This window comes from Haematobia irritans, chromosome 1, assembly GCF_050003625.1.
Source record: "Haematobia irritans isolate KBUSLIRL chromosome 1, ASM5000362v1, whole genome shotgun sequence".
In the NCBI taxonomy this organism is placed as follows: Eukaryota; Metazoa; Arthropoda; class Insecta; order Diptera; family Muscidae; genus Haematobia; species Haematobia irritans.
The window spans coordinates 131,639,289-131,664,186 of NC_134397.1; the positions used below are offsets into that span (position 1 = coordinate 131,639,289).

General features: G+C 29.6%; 1 protein-coding gene across 1 annotated transcript in view; it reads right to left on the reverse strand.

The window, feature by feature from the left end:
* Positions 1-19,226: 19,226 nt before the first annotated feature.
* Positions 19,227-24,898, reverse strand: part of LOC142221808 (uncharacterized) — a 41,039-nt gene continuing 35,367 nt past the window's right edge. Inside the window, exon 2 of the mRNA XM_075291635.1 lies at positions 19,227-21,832. Coding sequence (XP_075147750.1) covers positions 21,498-21,788 — 291 coding nt within the window. The 5' untranslated portion in view covers positions 21,789-21,832 and the 3' untranslated portion in view covers positions 19,227-21,497. The remainder of the gene's footprint in view (positions 21,833-24,898) is intronic.

Sequence of the window (24,898 nt, forward strand, 5' to 3'; positions counted from 1 at the left end):
GAAAAAAAGCATGCGCGGTTCCAAAGATTTCGTCTTTACTTTAACAATTTTGGTATTGATTCCGAGCCAAAGAAGCGGAGAATACAAGTAAGGATACTTTTAAGACACAATTCTCTTTTAAATTTTGGTTTTGTGTACTTGCTTCTAGGAAGCAAATTTTAATTTTTCGATTTTTCAGCTTTTTTCTTCATATACTAACAAAGTCCTTTAAAAACGAGTTAACGACAACTTTATTTTCCAAATTCAGACTCGACTTTCAGTATAAATTAGACTAGGTTTCAAGTAAAAAACGTATTTAAAATAAAGTTTTGATACACATGTCCTATTTTTGAACGATTTTTTGCTTTGTAGTCAAACTGCAAAAAGACAAAAAATTTAAAGACAATTTCATTAATTTTAAACAATTTTTCTGAATTATTAAAGTCAAGTTGACCTTACCCCAACAAGTTTTTCTTCCATGTTATGATACCCATTTTTAAGTAAAATCACTTAATTATAAGGACAATACGACTTCATTGAAAAGTTTATCGACTTTTGGAGAAAGAAAACAACGTTGTATTAAAGAAATGCGTCTACTATGCTAAGCATTCGTAATTTAAGGACATGAAATCTTTGGCCCCACGACAATATTTTTTTCAGTGTACATATTCCAGGGGAACTAGAATCTATAACTATGCCTTGGGAGCCACCGTGGTGCAATGGTTAGCATGCCCGCCTTGCATACACAAGGTCGTGGGTTCGATTCCTGCTACGACCGAACACCAAAAAGTTTTTCAGCGGTGGATTATCCCACCTCAGTAATGCTGGTGACATTTCTGAGGGTTTCAAAGCTTCTCTAAGTGGTTTCACTAGAATGTGGAACGCCGTTCGGACTCGGCTATAAAAAGGAGGTCCCTTGTCATTGAGTTCAACATGGAATCGGGCAGCACTCAGTGATAAGAGAGAAGTTCACCACTGTGGTATCACAATGGACTGAATAGTCTAAGTGAGCCTGATACATCGGGCTGCCACATAACCTAACCTAACCTAACTATGCCAATGGCTACCTGCAAACTCAAGACTGTTATGATGGCAAATGTCCGATGGAAGAATTTGCAAGGGTTGAAATGACACCAAACAAATATGGCCCCAAGCCGTATCTTAGGGCGTTTTCGTTTCGCAAAAAATATGTTGCCTTGGTGTTACACCACTTTTTTCGTCATTATATTTTCACTCAAATGATAGTGCCATTCCAAAATTGTTGTTAATTCATAACATTGTGAGGGATACAGGACCCAAAAGCTATAACTGTGCCCTTCATATTTTGCAAACAATTTCGAGAATGTTGCACCTTTTTTACCAATCGAAATCGCCATTAGAAACCCTTCACCATGGATTGCGTACACAGTTGCCGATGTCAGGGTATCGTTTTATTTGTTAACATTTATATTCGGTATTTGCTGAAGGTATCCCCCAATACCGAGCATAAGTAACTTTTAAGTTTCCCAAATATAACTAAAGTGCTTTTATGCTCCATACCGGGGTTAAAAGGATTTTAACCACAATCTACATACGCATGAGCATAGGTTGTACTCATATGACGTTAGTTTAAAATTTGATTTTTGAAAGAAGAAATTTTTGTTTGCTTTTAGTTATCTCACTCTTGTAACAAATGCATATAATGCACTTATTAAGACCAGGTGAACTTGACAACTTCTAGTTTTATTTATTTTTCCCCCTCTAAAAACGTCAGGTTAAAATATACAACCAGCTTTATCAAGTGACGATAACTGAGGGTATCCAAAACTTAGAAGACCATAAAACAATCGCATTGAAAGTCTCGTCAGCATTCACTATGTAATCTTATCTTAACCAACTCATGGAAAAAACTGATTTTCTGACAAAAAAAAAACACTAACAATGTGAGACAAAAATTGGACCTTATAGATTATATAACTATATATTAATTAGTATTTTGTAGATATATACAAATACATATATGTTTGGAAAGATTTTTATCTGATTTTTTTTTCAATCTTTGAAAGTACAATAGATTTTTCAATATAGCTCTTTCATTCAACAAAAAAAGTACACACAACAAAATAATTCAAAAAAATTTTCAACAATGGATTTCATAAATTATATGAATGAATTTCATAAATTAAAAAAAAAATAGTTTTAAATAGATACGAACGTGTATATTTTTCGACATTGAAAAATATTCAATTTTACATAATATTTACGAAATGTGTCATATATTAATCGAAGTTTTTTTCGACCTACATAATTTTCCGATATGCATTCTAAACAACAAATTTAATGAAACTGTTTAGTTTTCTTCGTTTGGGATTTGGAGGATTTGGATGATAAATGCAAAATGCTGTTGTAATTGTTTTTCATTGTTTTATTATTGAAATATTGTTATTTCGGATATTTCGATACACCTTCGGTGCTCATCTTCAGCGAGATATTATGTATAAAATATCATAATTTAAACATTTAACGATATTTACTTTCACAATGGTTATTAACAAATATATAACAATGATTCTATATTTACATTTTACAAAGTAATAGACTTTCTCCTTGCAAAGCTCATATCTATCTAAAGCTATCTTACTTATGTTTGTGTCTTTGTATAAGATTTCTATAAATCTGTGCACAGTGGTCTGTGTCGTGAAACTGGTTATTAAAACAAACGGATCACGCAAAGCCTAGACCTTTATTACATCTCTGCAAAAAGAGCAATGAAGATGATCTTTATAGATCCTAAACTGATGCAAAATCGTATCAAAGGCAATGAATTTTACATGGGGTTGTCATAGGGAGAAAGTCGTCTTTTTAACCGTTCTATATGTGATAACACCGGAAGCGGTACCAGCGTGATGAGGTCCCGTGGGACCCACAATAAAAAAGGATTGTAGAGAGGTTGTCCCTATGATATTTTTCGATTATTTACTGCAGATAGACTCTTGTACGATGCACATTGGGGTTTTTGATACCAAAAATGGGAATTAATTGAAAAATGAAATTTAGGAGAATCGAAAAAATTTTTATAGGCGGTAAAAGTACACAAAATTCCACATCAGTAGCGCAAAAATTGTGTCTTTGACAAGTACCGTTGTGTCACTATATATGTTTGAAGTTGAAGTTATTTTACGTTTTCCTTGCGTGCGATATAAATGAAAATTATTGGTTTTTTAAAAATTAGTTTTGAGTGTTTTCTAAAGCGATAATTAAAAAAAATAATAATGGAACCTTCATCCTCAGGATAATAAGATTATTTTTGTGTTTTTTGTTTTTATGTGTGACTTGTGTTATTATTTGCAATTTAGTTTCGCTCGTCTATAAGTTAGAGGTTTTCGAGAATTATGTCGACAAATAATTGTGAATAAAGCCAAATTAAGTAAAAAAGTTTTTTTTTTCTAAAACAATAAACTCTTTTGAAAGCATAGATGAAAAATTTGTCTACACTTTTTTGCACATTTTGAAATTAAATTGAAATACATTTTTCAATCCCTGGTACTATATGTCCCCAACTGTGCACAAATACTTATTACATGGAGCAGAAAAAATTAACCACGCTTTACTTACAATTGGACAGTTGTCGGAAGAAGCGCAAGAAGCTCGAAACAAAGATTTTAAAAATTTTAGAGAGCATTTTTCGCGAAAATGTTCAAGGGAAAAGTCAAGTGAAGACATATTTAAAAGACTGTTAATTACTTCAGATCCAGTTATATCAGAAATGAGAACATTAAAAGAGAAGAACCCCCACAATTTGCCTATGGAAGCAATTCAAATGTTGATATTTGAGTCAAATCTTGATGGTGATCAAAATGCCAGTGTTGATGATAATGATACATATAGTAATTTTACTGATGATGATGATAATAATTGTTCAGAATCAGATCAAAAAGCAGATATTCATTCTCTTTTTTTTTTGTTGCAAATTAACTAATGGAAAACAAATAAAATGTGGACTAAAAAATATTTAAAATTTGATTGGTTTTATGTCTTTTAGTGAATTTGACCGAAAAAAGTTAAAACTATAAACAAGGAAAGCTACCTCGAATTAATTCCCACTTTTGACATCAAAAACCCCACTGTGCGACGCACAAATTGCATATATTCATATTTGTTTGTAAATATAGAGTTTTATTTAATTTTTAATTGGATACAAATAATGTTTAAATTTTTTCTAAGTATTCTAGTGGCCTTGTTGGTTGTCGCAGGCGTGGTACCCATTAGTATACTTTTAGGTACCATGCAACAATATCTTGCATGCCGTGTAGAAAATACCGGCGAAAAAAACTGTTTATCATATGTTTCGATGTAAAAATTATATGTTTGGAATTCAAATTTTTAGCACATTATTTTTAAGTGCAAGCATATAATGTTCATAAACTAGCATAATATATATGTTAATATGTTAGAACATATTATGTTTGGTACATAATTTTTTTTTTTAAATATAATATTTGTGATGCAAACATATACTAATTTAGAAATCGCCTATAAATTTATATGTGTCTAGAAAGATAGACCGAGAGATTATGGAAGTAAACAAGAACTTCATCACGCACAGAAGGGTTAAAAATCCAGTTTGTTCAGAACATTCAACTACACCCTCAAAAAAATCGCTTCTGTAACATATACCCCAAACACATTTTGCTTCAAGCGTACATATTTTCAGGATTGGTCCAAACAAAATATTGTTTGTATTGTTCAAACATATTATGTTTCACCTTTGGCATACAGTGGTAAATATAAAAAAAATGTAATGAAATTTTCTTTGTGTGGAAGTAACCAATTTGTTACTTCCATTCTTTTACTTGCAGCTTACCCTCTAGGTCTCTCTTTCTAAATTCATATATAGGCTATTTCTAAATTAATATATGTTTGCATCCTAACATATTATATTTCCAAAATGTTATGTCCCAAACATAATATGTTCTAACATATTAACATATATGTCGCAAACATGTTATGCTAGCCCAGCAAACAAAGAGCTTCCAAAAAAGTAGTTTGGATCCCCAATTTATGATCCAAAAGTAGTGCAAACTTGGATCATCTTCAATGAATTTTACATAGGCTTGTCATAGGACGGAAGTACTCTATTCTATGCATTGCTTTAGAAGTTGTGCCTTGAAAGTTCATTTGGATAAAGAAATTTAGAAAACTAAAAAAAACAAAATTTTTTTTCCATAGAATGGTGACGGGGGTATAATAAGTTTGTCATTCCGTTTGTAACACATCGAAATATCGATTTCCGACTATATAAAGTATATATATTCTTGATCAGGGAGAAATTCTAAGACGATTTAACCATTTCCGTCTGCCTGTTGTAATCACGCTACAGTCTTCAATAATGAAGCAATCGTGCTGAAATGTTGCACAAACTCGTCTTTTGTCTACAGGTAAGTCAAGTCGAAGATGGGTTATATCGGTCCAGGTTTTGATATAGCCACCATATAAACCGACCTCCCGATTTGGGGTCTTGGACTTATAGTATAGCCCGAAATCTAGAGGTATTATAGGCGCGCCGAAAATGGTTTAGTTTTAGTATAGCCCGATCTCCCGATTTTACTTTTTGGGCTTATAGAAACCGTAGTTTTTATCTGATTTGCCTGAAATTATATATATACTGGAATTTTAGAATTAAAAAAAACGTGTATCGGATTTAGTTTTTATCGGTACATTTGGTAAGGCCTCCATATAGGCAGATTTCAATTCTTGAGGGTATAGAAGGCGCACTGATCATGAAAATTGCTTGAAACTGAGTGTAAAATTTCCAGATTTTACTTCTCTTAATCATTTAAATAATGGGGATGAAAATCTACACTGATAGAAAAAGTTTCGTTATATTAACGAAATGTTTCATTAAAAGTGAGCCAATGAAACAAATTCGTTAATACAATGAAAATTTTCGTTATTATAACGAATTTTCTGTTAATCAACGTAACGTTTCGTACTATTAACGAATTATTTCATTGTATTAATGAAAATTTTTCGTTATATCAATGAAATTTTTCGTTGGCCCAATTTTAATGAAATTTTCTTTGTGTGTACAGATTTTAGATTTCAAATCAAAACGTAATCATTATCTTGCACACTTAGGTTAAGTTAGGTGGCAGCCCGAGTCCGAACGGCGTTCCACATTGCAGTGAAACCACTTAGAGAAGCTTTGAAACACTCAGAAATGTCACCAGCATTACTGAGGTGGGATAATCCACCGCTGAATGACTTTTTGGTGTTCGGTCGAAGCAGGAATCGAACCCACGAACTTGTGTATACAAGGCGGGCATGCTAACCATTGTACCACGGTGGCTCCCAAGATATGTTAATGATTTTTCTACAACTCAAAGAATAATGGTTAAATTTATCTTCGGGAAGTGTTCTGGTTGAACTGCTCAGCTTGGGAGAATATCTCTCATCAAACCCCCCTGAAATTTCAATGGAAACTATAATATTTGATTCATGGTGGTGGGTATTTAAGATTCGGCCCGGCCGAACTTACTGCTTTATATACTTGTTATCAGTAGTTTTTGTTACACTTTTATTTTCTTATTATCTAATTTTTACAAATTGAAAAACTTCTTCGCTTCCACCGGGGGTTGAACCATGGTCTGTTGGCACCATAATAGAACGCCTTTCAGCGACAAACGCCATTGAACGATGCATCAAAACGTTTATTCAAATGTTTGTGATATGAAACCACGGATGACATTCTAACTACTTCCTGAGGAGTTCTTAATGATAAGAATGAAAAAAAAAGAACACTGGTTCAAATCTCACCAGCGGCAATTTTTTATTTTTATTATTTTTTATTAAATATTTTTCTACAAATATTACACATTGTTTTTAGTTAGTTTTTTTTTTGCAAAAATATGTATAAATATATTGTTTCCATTAAAAATCAACAAAAAATTAAAATAAAATAAAAAGTAATTTGCAAAACCTTCTCGAAAGAATTTTCATGGAAATGAAAAAAGTCAAACGGCACAGGTTCAAATCCCAGCGGGATGAATTTTTATTATTTTTTACTTTTTTATTGATTTTCTTTTTTGCGAAATTTAATTGTCCAAAACTTAAATTTTTACTTAAAACGGCCTAATTCCGTACTTTCTAAGACTTGTCCAAAAAGACTGCATCGGAAGTGAAAAAAAAACGATAGGAGATCCCGGAATGCGCTTTAAAACAAATGTTTGTGGACTTGTCCAAAAGGACTGCATCGGAAGTGAAAAAAACTTGATAGGGGACTCCAGGATACGCTGTGAAAAAATTGGATGTTGAACAACATCCAATTTTTTTTTGCTGGGAATTTATGAACATTATATGCTTGCATTTAAATATGATGTGTTACAAAATGTGAGTTCCAACCATATAATTTTTACACCCAAACATTTGAAATACAGTCTGTTTCGTCCGTATATACATGTTCCAGACCCATCGCTTCCTGTAATTTGGCAAGATGTGCCTCAATTTAGACAAGTTTGAAGCAACCACTATGCCCATAATACTGCGAACAAAACGAACGTCAATAAAAAAATTGTATAGTTTTTTTTTTCTTTAAACATCCTCTGCATCGTTTTCGCATTAGTTCGTTAGATATGGTGATTTTCTAGTATTTGGAGTATTTTGGATGACAGTCTTTAGTCAAGCTTTGTACGCAATCCATGGTGGATGGTATATAAGATTCGGCCTGGGCGTATTGACTTCTTAATTATTTGATTATACCCTGCGCCACACTGTGGAACAGGGTACTATAAGTTAGTGCATATGTTTGCAACACCCAGAAGGAGACGAGATAGACACATGGTGTCTTTGGATGCTCAGTGTGGGCTCCTGAGTCGATATAGCCATGTCCGTCTGTCCGTGAACACACTTTTGTAATCAAAGTCTAGGTCGCAGTTTTAGTCCGATCGACTTCAAATTTGGCACAAGTATGTATTTTGGCTCAGAATAGAAATAGAAAAAAAGAACCTTATTGATTTTGGAAGAAATCGGTTCAGATTTAAATATAGCTCCCATATATATTTCGCCCGATATGGACTAATACGGTTCCAGAAGCCAGAGTTTTACCCCAATTTGGTTGAAATTTTGCACTAGGAGTACAATTAGTAATGTCAAGTGTGCCAAATTTTATTGAAATCGGTTCAGATTTAGATATAGCTCCCATATATATCATTCTCCCGATATGGACTAATACGGTCCCAGATGCCAGAGTTTTACCCCAATTTGGTTGAAATTTTGGACAGGGAGTAGAATAAGCATTGTACCTATGCGTGCCAAATTTGGTTGAAATCGGTTCAGATTTAGATATAGCTCCCATATATATCTTTCGCCCAATTTACACTCATATGACCACAGAAGCCAGAGTTTTTCCCCACTTTGGTTGAAATTTCGCACAGGGAGTAGAATTAGCATTGTAGCTATGCGTGCCAAATTTGGTTGAAATCGGTGCAGATTTAGATATATCTCCCATATATAGCTTTCGCCCGATTCACACTTATATGACCACAGAGGCCAATTTTTTGCTCCGATTTAGTTGAAATTTTGCACAGGGAGTAGAATTAGCATTGTAGCTATGCGTGCCAAATTTGGTTGAAATCGGTGCAGATTTAGATATAGCTCCCATATATATCTTTCGCCCGATGTACACTCATATGACCACAGAGGCCAATTTTTTGCTCCGATTTAGTTGAAATTTTGCACAGCTAGTAGAATTAGCATTGGAGCTATGCGTGCCAAATTTAGTTGAAATCGGTTCAGATTTAGATATATCTCCCATATATAGCTTTCGCCCGATGTACACTCATATGACCACAGAGGCCAATTTTTAACTCCGATTTAGTTGAAATTTTGCACAGGGAGTAGAATTAGCATTGTAGCTATGCGTGCCAAATTTGGTTGGAATCAGTTCAGATTTAGATATAACTGCCATATATACGTTTTTCTGATTTCGAAAAATCGCACAGGGAGTAGAATTAGCATTGTAGCTATGCGTGCCAAATTTGGTTGAAATCGGTTCAGATTTAGATATAGCTCCCATATATAGCTTTCGCCCGATTCACACTTATATGACCACAGAGGCCAATTTTTTGCTCCGATTTAGTTGAAATTTTGCACAGGGAGTAGAATTAGCATTGTAGCTATGCGTGCCAAATTTGGTTGAAATCGGTGCAGATTTAGATATAGCTCCCATATATATCTTTCGCCCGATGTACACTCATATGACCACAGAGGCCAATTTTTTGCTCCGATTTAGTTGAAATTTTGCACAGCTAGTAGAATTAGCATTGGAGCTATGCGTGCCAAATTTAGTTGAAATCGGTTCAGATTTAGATATATCTCCCATATATAGCTTTCGCCCGATGTACACTCATATGACCACAGAGGCCAATTTTTAACTCCGATTTAGTTGAAATTTTGCACAGGGAGTAGAATTAGCATTGTAGCTATGCGTGCCAAATTTGGTTGGAATCAGTTCAGATTTAGATATAACTGCCATATATACGTTTTTCTGATTTCGACAAAAATGGTCAAAATGCCAACATTTTCCTTGTAAAATCGCCACTGCTTAGTCGAAAAGTTGTAAAAATTACTCTAAGTTTCCTAAACTTCTAATACATATATATCGAGCGATAAATCATAAATAAACTTAAGCGAAGTTTTCTTAAAATTGCTTTAGATTTAAATGTTTCCCATATTTTTTACTAACATTGTGTTCCACCCTAGTGCATTAGACGACTTAAATTTTGAGTCTATAGATTTTGTAGAAATCTATCTAATTCTGTCCAGATTGAGTGATATTTAAATGTATATATTTGGGACAAACCTTTATATATAGCCCCCAACACATTGACTGATGTGACATGGTATCGAAAAAATAGATCTACAAAGTGGTGCAGGGTATAATATAGTCGGCCCACCCGACTTTAGACTTTCCTTACTTGTTTTAAAGCAATTTGTGCTTAATATTGTGTACATTACCTATCCTAAAATTTTGTTTACGTAATCATTCATATTAGGCCAATATTGTTTAACGTATTTTGCACTTGTTTTTAAATTCATCCCACTGTGCTTAGGGAGGCTAGTAACTTGATAAAAATGTATTATATTATTTTAGAGCCTAACAGTATGCAATGGATTTTTTATACCAGAAATTTTCGAAATCATTTCGATCGATTTATATACAAATATGGGAATCTTGGTGTTTAAGGCTGGTACTAAGTTCGAGTTTAGCCGCTAAAATCAAAATTAAATATGCAAAAAAAAACACAGAATAAAATGATATCTGTTTGTTGCAAATTTTAATATAACTTGATGGGGAATGATCCAATGCATCAATTTAAAATGTTTATTTTCTGTGAAATGAATTATTAAAGAAAAGTAGTCGTGAAAAAATTGCAAATTTAGCACGATAATGCCAACTTAATACTGGCCTTTAGAGGGTATTTTTACATAATTGCACAGTGGATCCAACTCGCTTTTTTTCTACAAATAATTCTGCAACTTTTTCTTTGTGTTAAAGCTGAGATGTTTTTCACTCAGTTTGCAAATTTGTGTGTCCACGGGCTGACCTGTAGGCGTTCATAGTTGGTCACCTCAGGGGTATGAAGTTTTGTTTAAGCTTTCAAATCCGCCATTATAAAATGATTTCGATGATTTCTTTGCTGGAAATAACTTGTAAAACCCACCAAAAAACTTCGCGTGCGTGTGTGAATATATTTAATAGTTTGCGAGATATGGGCGTCGCAATCTATCTTTGTTAAATTTTAAAAAAGTGGGGTCTGTATTTTGAACCTAGAAGTTCCGTTTTTGGGCGGATCCTAGTTTTATTTTCTTAAATTCCCTTATAAAAACGTTATTTTTTCCAAAATATTGATCAAAATTTGCTATTATTTTTTTACTTTTAATCAGCACATATGTTAGCTACACAATTTTTTTCTTTAACAATCCGTAGACTTTTGTAGGACATTTAGTTAAGAAACGAAAACTTTGTTAAAATATAGCAAACACAAGTATATACGGCCATAAGTTCGGCCAGGCCGAAGCTTATGTACCCTCCACCATGGATTGCGTAGAAAATTCTACTGAAGACTGTCATCCACAATCGAATTACTTGTGTTGCGGTTACACTTGCCGATGGCAAGGTATCTTAAAACTTCCTAATACCGTAATATATACCACGTAGTTCATACGTGGTATATATTAAACTAAAAAAGGCCGATTAAATACGTATATAATTAAGTTTGACAAAATTTTCTATACCCGAGAAAAAATTGAGAGATCTAATTTGATACAATTAGATATGAGTAGATCCGAAAAATGGTAAGATCTAATCATATCTAATTACTATGGAATTAGATCTGATCAGATCTCAAAATTGGCCTAGATCTAATGTCTTAGATGTAATTATATCTGTCCCTATATATTATTGGATCTGATGTTAGATCTGGTCATATATGGAATGATATACATTTATATCTAATTCTATCTCATCATATGTTGGTATATCTGCTTATATCTAAAGGGGCCAATTTTGAGATCTAATCATATCTGATTAGATCCCTCAATTTTTACACGGGTAGAAATAAAATTTTGACAAAATAAAATTTTGACAACATTTTCTATAGAAGTAAAATTTGGACAAAATTTTCTATAGAACTAAGATTTTAACAAAATTTTCTATAGAAATAACATTTTGACGAAATTTTCTATCAAAATAAAATTTTGACAAAATTTTCAAAAGATTTCAAATTTTGACAACATTCCCTATAGAATTAAAATTTTGACAACATTTTCCATAGAAATAAAATGTTGCCAAAATTTTCTATAGAAATAAAATTTGACAAAATTTTCTATAGGAATAAAATTTTGAAAAAATTTTCTATAGAAATAAAATTTTGACAAAATTTTTTGGCTCGAGTGGCAACCATGATTATGAACCGATATGGACCAATTTTTGTGTAATTGGGGATCGGCTATATATAACTATAGACCGATATGGACCAATTTTGGCATGGTTATTAGCGGCCATATACTAACACCACGTTGCCAATTTCAACCGGATCGGTTGAATTTTGTTCGTCCAAGAGGCTCCGAAGTTCACATCTGGGAATCGGTTTATATGGGGGCTATATATAATTATGAACCGATATGGACCAATTTTTGCATGATTGTTAGAGACCATATCCTAACACAACGTACCAAATTTCAACCGGATCGGATGTAGTTTGCTCCTCTAAGAGGCTCCGGAGGTCAAATCTGGGGATCGGTTTATATGGGGCTATATATAACCATGGACCGATATGGACCAATTATGGGGGCTATACGTAAAAGTGGACCGATATAGCCCATTTGCAATACCATCTGACCTACATCAATAACAACTACTTGTGCCAAGTTTCAAGTCGATAGCTTGTTTCGTTCGGAAGTTAGCGTGATTTCAACAGACGGACGGACGGACATGCTCAGATCGACTCAGAATTTCACCACGACCCAGAATATATATACTTTATGGGGTCTTAGAGCAATATTTCGATGTATTACAAACGGAATGACAAAGTTAATATACCCCCCATGCTATGGTGGAGGGTATAAAAAGTATAAAATTATACCTCTTTGAGGCAAATTTTATTATAACTTGAAGGGGAGTAGCCTAAAACAACTTTTCATAAAGTTTATATTCTTTAAAATGGATTGTTACAGAAAAGTAATGGTGAAACAAATGACGATTCTAGCGACTAAACTCGAACTTAGTACCCACCTTTAGAGAAAATACTTTACATTAAATGGAAATTTCGTTTGTCTACAAATTAGTTCGGGAGAAAAGTGTTTTTCCTTTGGTTGCAACATTAATGTTGGAGTTTATTTTGATATAACCCCAATATTTAGTGATTATAGAATTATAGAATAGAATAATAACCTCGAATAATTATACACCATAGTAACCTAACAATAATTTCTCCATATAATTATAACATCTTACGCAAATAGTTATTATCCCAAAACCGGAAATTTCGTTTGCATTCAAGAATAATTAAAACTCAATTATTTAATTCTTATTTTTTTTTTCTTCTTTTATTTATCGACTTAAAAAGTGTTTGTGAACTTCATCATATTTTACATTTCTAGGCAGTTCAAGTTAAAAACTATTTTATTCTAAATATATAATTTCTATATACAAACAATATTATTTAGTTAAAGAACATATTAAAATTATACCCTGGTCACTTGTGGTTTAGAGTATAACAAGGAGGATTTTATGAAAAAACAAAAACACTAAAATGTTAGTTTCTTAGCTCTTAGTTTACAATAGTATAAGATCAAAAGTTGGAAATGTAAAAGATTGGAAAATTTTCAAATACATATAATTATATTATATATACTCATACGATAAGGCTCCAGGCACCTTCCGGTGGGCCTTGCACAATTACAGTGAGCATAAAATTCATGGCTTTTAGTGCTTGTTATTATTTTACTTATTCACTTACATTTCTTTATTTTATTTGTTCACTTTTACTCCTCACTGTATTGTATACTTCACATATCCTTAAAACAAAGTAACAATACTATTTAATTATGGATAAAAATGTTCCATTGTTTCGAAATCAAAGTTTTGGACTTTCATATACCGAATTAATATTATGAATATTAAAAAAAATTTCTATTTTCAATTAAAATATATGTAATAAAATTGTTTGCAATTTCTTTCAAATAACACCAGGGAAATAAAACATTCTATTTGGACGATTTTTTTTCAATCTAAATTTTATCGACAAAAATGAGTATAAATTTTCTGTATGATTCTCATTTTTAATATTTATCTCTAAGAATAAAGTTTCATCGAAATCCGTAATAAAAAACATTTCTTGACATGGCATTAAGTACTAAATTAAAATTACTTTAATAAAATTCAATTTAATTTATTATTTGAACATGCAATATTAATTTTGATAGTCTCGACTTCACTCGACTTCGATTCCAATCACGGTTGCCGCTCGAGCCAAAAATAATCTACCGACTCAGAAATTTTACCAAAAAACTACTAAACAAACAAATATTAAAAATATTAATTTTCTATAGAAAATTTTGTCAAAATTTTATTTCTAAGAAAATTTTGTCAAAGTTGTATTTCTATTGAAAATTGTGTCAAAATTTTATCTCTATAGAAAATTTTGTCAAAATTTTATTTATATAGGAAATTTTGTCAAAATTGTATTTCATAGAAAATTTTGTCAAAATTTTATTTCTATAGAACATTTTGTAAAAATTTTATTTTTATAGAAAATTGTATTTCTATAGAAAATTTTGTAAAAATTTTATTGCTATAGAAAATTTTGTCAAAATTTTATTTCTATAGAAAATGGTGTCAAAATTGTATTTCTATCAAGAATTTTGTCAATTTTTTTTTCTATACAAAATGTTGTCAAAATTTTATTTCTATAGAAAATTTTGTCAAAATTTTATTTCAATCAAGAATTTTGTCAAAATTTTATTTCTATCAAGAATTTTGTCAACATTTTATCTCTATAGAAAATTTTGTCAAAGTTGTATTTTTATAGAAAATTTTGTCAAAATTTTATCTCTATAGAAATTTTTGTCAAAATTTTATTTGTATAGGAAATTTTGTCAAAATTGTATTTCTATAGAAAATTTTGTCAAAAGTTTATTTCCATCAAAATTTTGTATTTTTTTTTTTCTATAGAAAATTTTGTCAAAATTTTATTTCTATAGAAAATTTTGTCAAAATTTTATTTCTATAGAAAATTTTGTCAAAATTTTATTTCTATAGAAAATTTTCTCAAAATTTAATTTCTATAGAAAATTTTGTCAAAATTTTATCTCTATAGAAATTTTTGTCAAAATTTTATCTCTATAGAAATTTTTGTCAAAATTTTATTTGTATAGGAAATTTTGTCAAAATTGTATTTCTATAGAAAATTTTGTCAAAAGTTTATTTCCATCAAAATTTTGTAATTTTTTTTCTATAGAAAATTTTGTCAAAATTTAATTTCTATAGAAAATTTTGTCAAAATTTTATTTCTATAGAAAATTTTGTCAAAATTTTATTTCTATAGAAAATTTTGTCAAAAGTTTATTTCTATAGAAAATTTTGTCAAAAGTTTATTTCTATAGAAAATTTTGTCAAAAGTTTATTTCTATCAAGAATTTTGTCAATTTAAAAAAAAAAAAAAATGTTATCAAAACTTTATTTCTATAAAAATTTTGTCAAAATTTTATTTCTATAGAAAATTTTGTCAAAATTTTATTTCTATAGAAAATTTTGTCAAAATTTAATTTCTATAGAAAATTTTGTCAAAATTTTATCTCTATAGAAATTTTTGTCAAAATTTTATTTGTATAGGAAATTTTGTCAAAATTGTATTTCTATAGAAAATTTTGTCAAAAGTTTATTTCCATCAAAATTTTGTATTTTTTTTCTATAGAAAATTTTGTCAAAATTTTATTTCTATAGAAAATTTTGTCAAAATTTTATTTCTATAGAAAATTTTGTCAAAATTTTATTTCTATAGAAAATTTTCTCAAAATTTAATTTCTATAGAAAATTTTGTCAAAATTTTATCTCTATAGAAATTTTTGTCAAAATTTTATCTCTATAGAAATTTTTGTCAAAATTTTATTTGTATAGGAAATTTTGTCAAAATTGTATTTCTATAGAAAATTTTGTCAAAAGTTTATTTCCATCAAAATTTTGTAATTTTTTTTCTATAGAAAATTTTGTCAAAATTTTATTTCTATAGAAAATTTTGTCAAAATTTAATTTCTATAGAAAATTTTGTCAAAATTTTATTTCTATAGAAAATTTTGTCAAAATTTTATTTCTATAGAAAATTTTGTCAAAAGTTTATTTCTATAGAAAATTTTGTCAAAAGTTTATTTCTATAGAAAATTTTGTCAAAAGTTTATTTCTATCAAGAATTTTGTCAATTAAAAAAAAAAAAAAAATGTTATCAAAACTTTATTTCTATAAAAATTTTGTCAAAATTTTATTTCTATAGAAAATTTTGTCAAAATTTTATTTCTATAGAAAATTTTGTCAAAATTTAATTTCTATAGAAAATTTTGTCAAAATTTTATCTCTATAGAAATTTTTGTCAAAATTTTATTTGTATAGGAAATTTTGTCAAAATTGTATTTCTATAGAAAATTTTGTCAAAAGTTTATTTCCATCAAAATTTTGTAATTTTTTTTTTTCTATAGAAAATCTTGTCAAAATTTTATTTCTATAGAAAATTTTGTCAAAATTTAATTTCTATAGAAAATTTTGTCAAAATTTTATTTCTATAGAAAATCTTGTCAAAATTTTATTTCTATAGAAAATTTTGTCAAAAGTTTATTTCTATAGAAAATTTTGTCAAAAGTTTATTTCTATCAAGAATTTTGTCAATTTTTTAAATAAAAAAATGTTATCAAAACTTTATTTCTATAAAAATTTTGTCAAAATTTTATTTCTATAGAAAATTTTGTCATAATTTTATTGCTATAGAAAATTTTATCAAAAATGTTTTCCACAGAAAATTTTGTTAAAATTTTATTTCAATAGAAAATTTTGTCAACATTTTATTTCTATAGAAATTGTTGTCGAAATTTTATTTCTATAGAATATTTTGTCAAAATTTTTAAGTAAAGTAATGGGAAGGAATATTTTGCAAAATCTATTAAAACATCCCAGCAAAAAAATTTGGAAGTTCTTCTAAAGGCAAAACTTTAGAAGCACTTCCAAAAATGTTCTCCCAAATATGTTCTATATTTAAACTGCACAGGAAGTTCCATTGAGTCAATTTTTTTATACTCGCTTTTTTCATATTTTTAATGGGAAATTATTTTTTTTTTTTTTGTTTCAAATAGGATAAAAACAGATTAAGAATTAATAAAATGGTACAAATTATTTAAATTTTGCCGAAAAAAAATCCGTTCTAGAAAACGTGCTTGGTTTTGAAAATATTTGATGTCAAACGTTCGAGAGAAGCGTTAGAATGCATTCAAAATCATAAAAAATTTTCAAAATTATGTATTTGTCAAAATATCACAAAAATTCTTAATTCACATCCAAAACACTGAATTCGAATCACACCTTAAGAAGTGATGCAAATTCAGTGCAACGACTTTTGAAATGGTGGACATCCGTCCTATGACAAGCCCATGTTAAATTCATCGCTTCTGCGCCAATTTTGCACCACTTCCGGATCCAAAAAGAACATTTTCCCTACTTTTTAGGCGACACTTTTTTTTGCTGGGATCAAGAATTCTACCATTCTACCAAACAGTAAAAAATCTACTATTTTTGGTAGACTACTATTTCTACCAACCGTGGCAACCGTGATTCCAATCGGAGAGACAGGTTTAATTTAATATAATTTGTTTTAATTTTAATTACTATTTTTTATTTATTTTTACGACATTATTTGGATATAATTTAATTAAAAAAATAATTGCAAAATCGAACTTAGTACGATATTTACAATATTTTGGAGGCATGTTGTTTTGTCGTGAGTTTATGCAATTTATTGAATAGAAATTTTAATTAAATTAAAAAAAAAAAATAAACTTTGTAAAGCTTGATCTAAAAAAATTGTTCTAGCTATTGATATTATCGAACTTAGTACGAAAATTATTTTGGAGACTTTTTTTATTTTATTTCATAATAGTTGTAGTTGAATAAAAAAATGTTTGTAATGATTGATTTGAACTTCGTACGACAATACCAATACTTCGGAATCATTTTTCGACAATTCCTATATTTAGGAGTGTGTTTTTTTGACAATTCGAATATTTCTGAGTAATTTTCTGGAATAATTATTGCATAGGAAATTTAATTGAATTAAACAAAGTTGGAATGGTTGATGTACACAATTATTTTTCTAGACATTGATGTTAACGAACTTAGTACAAAAATTATTTTGGATTATTTGCCTTTTTTAAATTTTAATGCATATATTCACTTTTTTTTACGCATTGATGTTATGAGGGAATAGAACTTCGTACGGCATTAAAAACGAAAAACAACACAAAACTTTGTAAAAGTGGATCTACAATGTTATCAAAGCAACGAACTTAATGTGAGAATAATTTTGAAGCTTTTTTTTATTTGTATTGCATAGCAAATTTAGTTGAATTAAAAACAAAAATTTTAAGTTTGATCTACTAAAAATTGTTTAAGACATCAATGGAATATGTATCGAACTTCGTACGGCAGTTACAATATTTAGGAGTGTATTTTTTGGTTTACAATACCAATATTTTGGAGTCAAATTTTTTTTTTGTTTTTTATTTGGACAATACTAATATTTTAGAGTCATTTCACACAAAAAAAAAATCTGACTCAATCACGAAATTAATTGATCCAATTATTTTTTTAATTGAATGTAATTCAATCACGAAAATGATAGTACCAATCACAGTTTTAATTGGACATAACAAAGATACTTGATTAAACATTTAATTGATTTTATTAGCAAATTTCAATAAATTAAAAATTTAATTGATGTCAACATTGCAAAACTTAATTAATTTTTTAAATAAAATTACTTCAATTACTTTCTTAATTGACATAGTGTTTCTAGTTTTTTTTTTACTTCAATTAAAAAATGTATTGTTTGCAACAAATGTTTAATTAAAAACATTTCCATCACTTTTGTTTTAGTCTCCGAGTTTGATTAATTATTATTTATTTTATTATTAATTTTTTAATTAAAACTTTAAAAATTTTCAATCTTAATTAACTTAATGTTTCTTTCTTAATTAATCCCCCAAATGCCCCAATTTTTTTTGCCAGCTGATTAAATATTCAATGTTAACGACACAAAAGCAAGAAAACGATACAAGAAAAATTTATACGGTAAAATCAGAATATGCTGCCAAGCCTCTTGAACAGTTTTAACTAAGTTTTCTTTTCATTTTACCCAATTTTGTTGTCTTAATGTATATTTTACTAAAAGCTTCATGATTAATCGAAGCCCGCGGGATTGGGCATTAGAGGGTTAAAAATTAATTTATTAATTGAAAAGAAAAATGTCAACTGTAATCAACTTTTTAATTGGAAATATTTTGGTGATATTTTTTTCTGTGCTCATGGATTTTATTGCATAGAAAATTTAATTGAATTAAAAAAAAAAGTTTTGTAAATGTCAAAAAGGCAAAATTTTGTTCTAGCCACTCATGTTATCAGGACGTCGTTTGGAAAGGTTGATCTATCAAAAAATTGTTTTAGCCATTGATGTTACACAGAAAAAAATTTCACGAAAATTTTTCCAATTAAAATCTTAATTGAGTTTTAAAAAATATCCAATTAAAAATTTAATTGAACAAATTTTTTAATTGAAATAAAAATCAATCACACAAATTAATAGTATCAATTAATTTTTTAATTGGATCAATTAATTTTTTAATTGACACTATAATTTCTGTGATTGAAGACATTTCAATTAAAAAATTAATTGGATTAATTAATTTCGTGATTGATTCAAAAAAAAATTTTGTGTGTATGGAACTTAGTATGAAACTTATTTCGGAGACATTTTGTAAATTCTATAGCATAGTAAATTTAGTTGAAAAAAAAAATACTTCGTTGATGTTATGAGGAAATCGAACTTCGTTTGACATGAAACTAATTTGGAGTCATTTTTTTATTGCACACTTCCAATATTTTGGAGTCTATTATTATTATTTTTATATATATATTTTTTTGTTCAATTCCAATATTTTGGGTCTATTATCTTTTTTTTTTTGTGCAATTCCAATATTTTGGGGTCTATTTTGCTTGTTTTTTTTTGACAGTTCCTATATTTTGGAGCCATTTTTTGTTTTTTTGCATAGGAATTTAAGTGAATTAAAAAAAAATAATGGTTGATGTACAAATAAGTTTCCTACCGTTGATGTTATCAGGAAATCGAACTAAGCACGACAATCATTTTGGAGACTTTTTTAATTTTATTGCATAGCAAATTTAATAGAAAAAATACTTCTTTGATGTTATGAGGAAATCTAACTTCGTTTGACATGAAACTATTTCGGGCCCATTTTTTGGCAATTCCATTATGTTGGATTCTATTTTTCTTTTTTTTTTTTTGAGAGCCCCAATATTTTGAAACCATTTTTTGGAATCTATTGCATAATTAAATTAAAAAAATTTAACGATTGATCTACAAAAAAATTTTCTACAATTGATATTATCAATAAATCACTCCTAGTACGAAATTATTTTGGAGCCATTTTTTGGATTTTTTTGCATACATGCAGAAAAAAGGGGCTCTAATGCCAACTGAACTTTATTTTAGTTCATGAAGATTACTTGATTTTAGTTAAATTTTCCACAATATGAGTAAATGTTCCTTATTTGAATAATTGTTTGCTAACTTTAATGACGTGAACTAAAAATAAGAAAAAAGTTGTATACAAATATAGTGCACAATAGTTCATATTTTCCCAAAATGGCAGAAGTTTGCTTAAACTGGGTTCATAAGTCTCTCAAATGAGTAAGTTTTACTAAATTTGTACCTGTCTCGAACTTCGTACAGCGCTAAAGACATTTTAACAATTTTTAAATCCAATTTTTTCTTCCAACATATGAAATTTTCTTAAACAACAGAAAAAAATTAATTATTTTTAAAAAATTTTCTTCAATTTGACGAAAAGTATTAACTTATTTGTAACATGTTGCAATTAGAAAACTATTTTAGTTAAAATTTTCTTTAAAAAAACCTACATTTTCTTCCACGGTGGGGTCACTTTTTTTTGGGTGTAGAACTTTAACTGAATTAAAAAAATGTAATGATTTATGAACAAAAAAATATTTCTACCATTGGTGTTACCAGAGAATCGAACTTAACACGATAATTATTTTGGGACATTTTGTTTTTAATTGTATAGCAAATTTAGTTGAACTGAAGAAAGTTTAAAAAAGTCATTAATGTTATCAGTAAACAAAAATAATTCTTTATATATATTTTTTTAATTTAATTCATTGTAAATTTACCACTTTCACCGAATATTAATTTTGTTGTTTTTGTTTTATTAAAAATATACACTATCATTAATAAAAAAAAAACATTATAAGAAAAAATTATTCTCATTAATTTTCAAAATTTACATACTTACATTGTTTTTACAAAATAAACATATTTACATAACTATGTTAGTTCCATCACAGATATATCTCAACAGTTGTATTAAAGCTAAAAAAAAGAAGATTTACAAAAACCTCAACTCTTTTGATATATTCATGGTCATGGTCAAAAATGTCACCTTTTATGCAAATACATAGAAATTTCTTAACTACTAAATATCTTTAGAAGATATAGCACTTAGTCCAAGATCAATTAAATTAAAAAAAAACATTATCAACATCTAGCTCTAGATAGTTTTTCTTTTGTATCTCCCTCTCTCTCTATCTCTAATATCATATTACCGGTTTTGGTATTTCCTTTTTTTTCGTAACTTAATTCTAATATGAGCAGGCACTTTGTATTTAGATTTTGTGAAATATTTCTTTAAAAACTTCCAGCCTTCTCCATTAAATACCAGGGCAGGAATACACTTACAGCCACTGCAGCTACACAAGTGGCACACATGACCACAGTGGATGATATACTGCCCAATGAGATACCACTGTCATGATATTCAAAATCCTCATGGGGATGTTTTTCAAATTCCAAAACTTCAACATCAAAACGAAATCTTATGCGGGATTTTGGTGACTCTTTACGCCAAACTAAATGACCCGAGGATTCACGACGTTCCAAACTCCATTTGGGATCATGTATAGCACCAGCCATTTCCATTTTTTTGTTTGTTACTTGGGGTAAGGGGACTTGTATGATTATATCTGAAATAAGATAAAATGTGCAAATTGGTAAGATTGAAATAAGCATAGGCAAAACTTAATTTAAAGCTTAAAATAAATGCTAAAGCTGCATTGCTGTGCTATAAAGTATAATTTAGAATAATTTTGTGGACTAAAGGGAATTACAAATTTAATAGTTGGAGTTTTTGGATTAAATGCACGCAGAGAAGCAATATGATCACCTCAAACATGTTTCAAGAGCAAAAAGTTATTTTTGGACGAGGAACATGGAACATTTTTGTGGAAAAAAATGTTGTTTTCTTGTTAAACATATACATGGTTGCCGAAATCAGATCCATAATTTCCGTGAAAATAACATGGTTTCGACAAACATGTTACATGTTTCCCGTCCAAAAATAACATTTTGCTCTTGAAACTTGTTTGAGGTGATCATATTCCTTCACTGGGTGTAAGTTTCGACACAAATGTATATACAGAGTTGCTGATATGTATTGCAACCAACTTCAAATTGGGAAACCTCTCGCCTGAGAGTTAACATATTTATTCCAGTGACAGTTCACATTATTGTTTACTAGTTTACAAAAGCTTTTGATCTATTGCATTCAGAAATAAAGTTATTCGCGATAGAATACCGTTTTGAGAACCATCAAAACCTTGTCATCCATAGCCGCCTGGCATTTAGGTTTTGGGCTCATTTTCATGTAAAAAAATAAATAAAAACTCAATAATCGATTATGTGGTTTAATGTGGTGATTATGGTATAGGGTCATTTGTGAATTGTAACCACAAATGTAATCTGAGAGAAATCGAATATTAGATATTCCTTATTAGGATATCATATCCCCCTCTTCTCAGCGCAACGGGGTTTAATTACTTAAAAGCAATTTCCAAGGCCACTACACCCTCAAAAAAATCGCTTCTGTAACATATACCCCAAACACATTTTTGCTTCAAGCATGTATATTTTCAGGATTGGTCAAAACAAAATATTGTTTGTATTGTTCAAACATATTATGTTTCACCTTAGGGCATACACTGGTAGTAAAAAATTTTAATGAAATTTAGTTTGTGTGGATATATTTTTAAGGCGCCAATTGGTTACTTCCATTATTTTACTTGCAGCATACTCTCTAGGTTTCTCTTTCTAAACACATATATGTTTATAGGCTATTTCCAAATTAATATATGTTTTCATCTAAGCGTATTATATTTACAAACATTTTATGTCCCAAACTTAATATGTTCTGTATGATGGCCAATATTCGATGGGAAAATTGTAAGGGTTGTAACGACACCAAGCAAATATGGCCCCATTTAAACTTAAACCGCACACTAGATATGCTAGTGTTCTCAAGGCGTCAGATAGCACTCCTAATATCTGCTATAACGGGTCGCTGCCTGATAGGCGAATTTGCAAAAACTATAGGTGCGAATTATAATGACTATTGTATAAGCTGTCATGACGTGGAGGAAAAGGAATCAATTAAACACCTCTTGTGTGAGTGTCCTGCTTTTTGTGTAAGGCGTAAGCGAATTTTAGGAGCATATAGCTTTAGATTACTGGCTGACATGGAAAACGTAAACTTAAGCAGTTTGTTAATGTTTTTGGAGCAATCTGGTTAGTTCCACAAAAGTAAATAATAGAGAAGGTTCAGTGGTTAAGACTAGAAGTGCCCATATGTAATAGGTACTTTTAGTTAAATGTGGTATCACAATGGACTGAATAGTCTAAGTGAGCCTGAAATTTAATCGGGCTGCCACTTTAACCTAACCTAACCTAACCTAATATGTTCTAACATATTAACATATATGTCCCAAACATGTTATGAACATTATACGAGTATGCTTGCCCTTAAAAATATTGTGTTAAAGAATTTGATTTCCAAACATATAATTTTTACACCCAAACATATGAAAAACAGTCTTTTTCATTCGTGTATCTTCAATAGAACTGTGCAAGTTGAGCACATCGTTGTTCGAGAATTTTTATTTAAGCTGCTTGTCAATAGTTTCTCTTTTCCTTTTTCTAGTCTACGATTATATCTACATGAAATATTACACTGATGATGTAGTTTCCCACCCTATGTCATTTAGCCATAATATGATTATAGTTATTGTAATATTATCTCAACATATGGCATAAAAGTCGAGGTAAATCAATAAACATAAAATTACCATTATTGAATAATACTCTATACTATGAAAGAACTACAAGTGGTACTGTCAATATTACAAAAACAACGTCCAAATATATCGAACTGTCAGACACATTTCGACTCGAGTTTCCCCATAAAGAAAAAAAGGATTTTAATTTTTTGTCTTAGTAGAAAATTTTAATATTAGCAAAACACTTTGTTTTTTATTTGACATCTGGATGGACATCAGCTGCGCGCACCCTTATGTGAAGAATCGCCAGTGATAATTCCATCATGGTCAATACCTTATTATTCAATTGTTGTTCAATTGAAAAATCATATTATGCCACAAATATTTATTGATTTTGTTTTCGTTGCTTGTGAATAATTTCAGAATCTAAATATGACGCAAATTTAGCATTTCCCTTTGCTGTTTGTAAAATGAAATAGAAATTTAGTTAGAACAAGTAAGGAAAGTCTGAAGTCGGACAGGGCCGACTATATTATTCCATTCGGCAATTTCCCCAAAATCTCAAATTATTCAAATTTTTTGGGAGTTCTTCTATAAAATCTCAAGACTTTAAATTTAAATCGACTAACCTATACCCAATACAAAATGCAATGTAAGTAAATTCATAGGGAAATTTTTGAAGCTAAGCACATTGCAACGCAGTTACGTTTACGATTTATCCGGCGATACACACGTATTAGAGGTATATGTACATTTGGGACATTCTTACAATTGTTGCTAGCATATGGGTAAGATGTCGACAGGATAGGAGCCACCGTGGTGCAATGGTTAGCATGCCAGCCTTGCATACACAAGGTCGTGGGTTCGATTCCTACTTCTACTGAACACCAAAAGGTTTTTCAGCAGTGGATTATCCCTAGTTGCATTTCTGAGGGTTTCAAAGCTTCTCTAAGTGGTTTCACTGCAATGTGGAACGCCGTT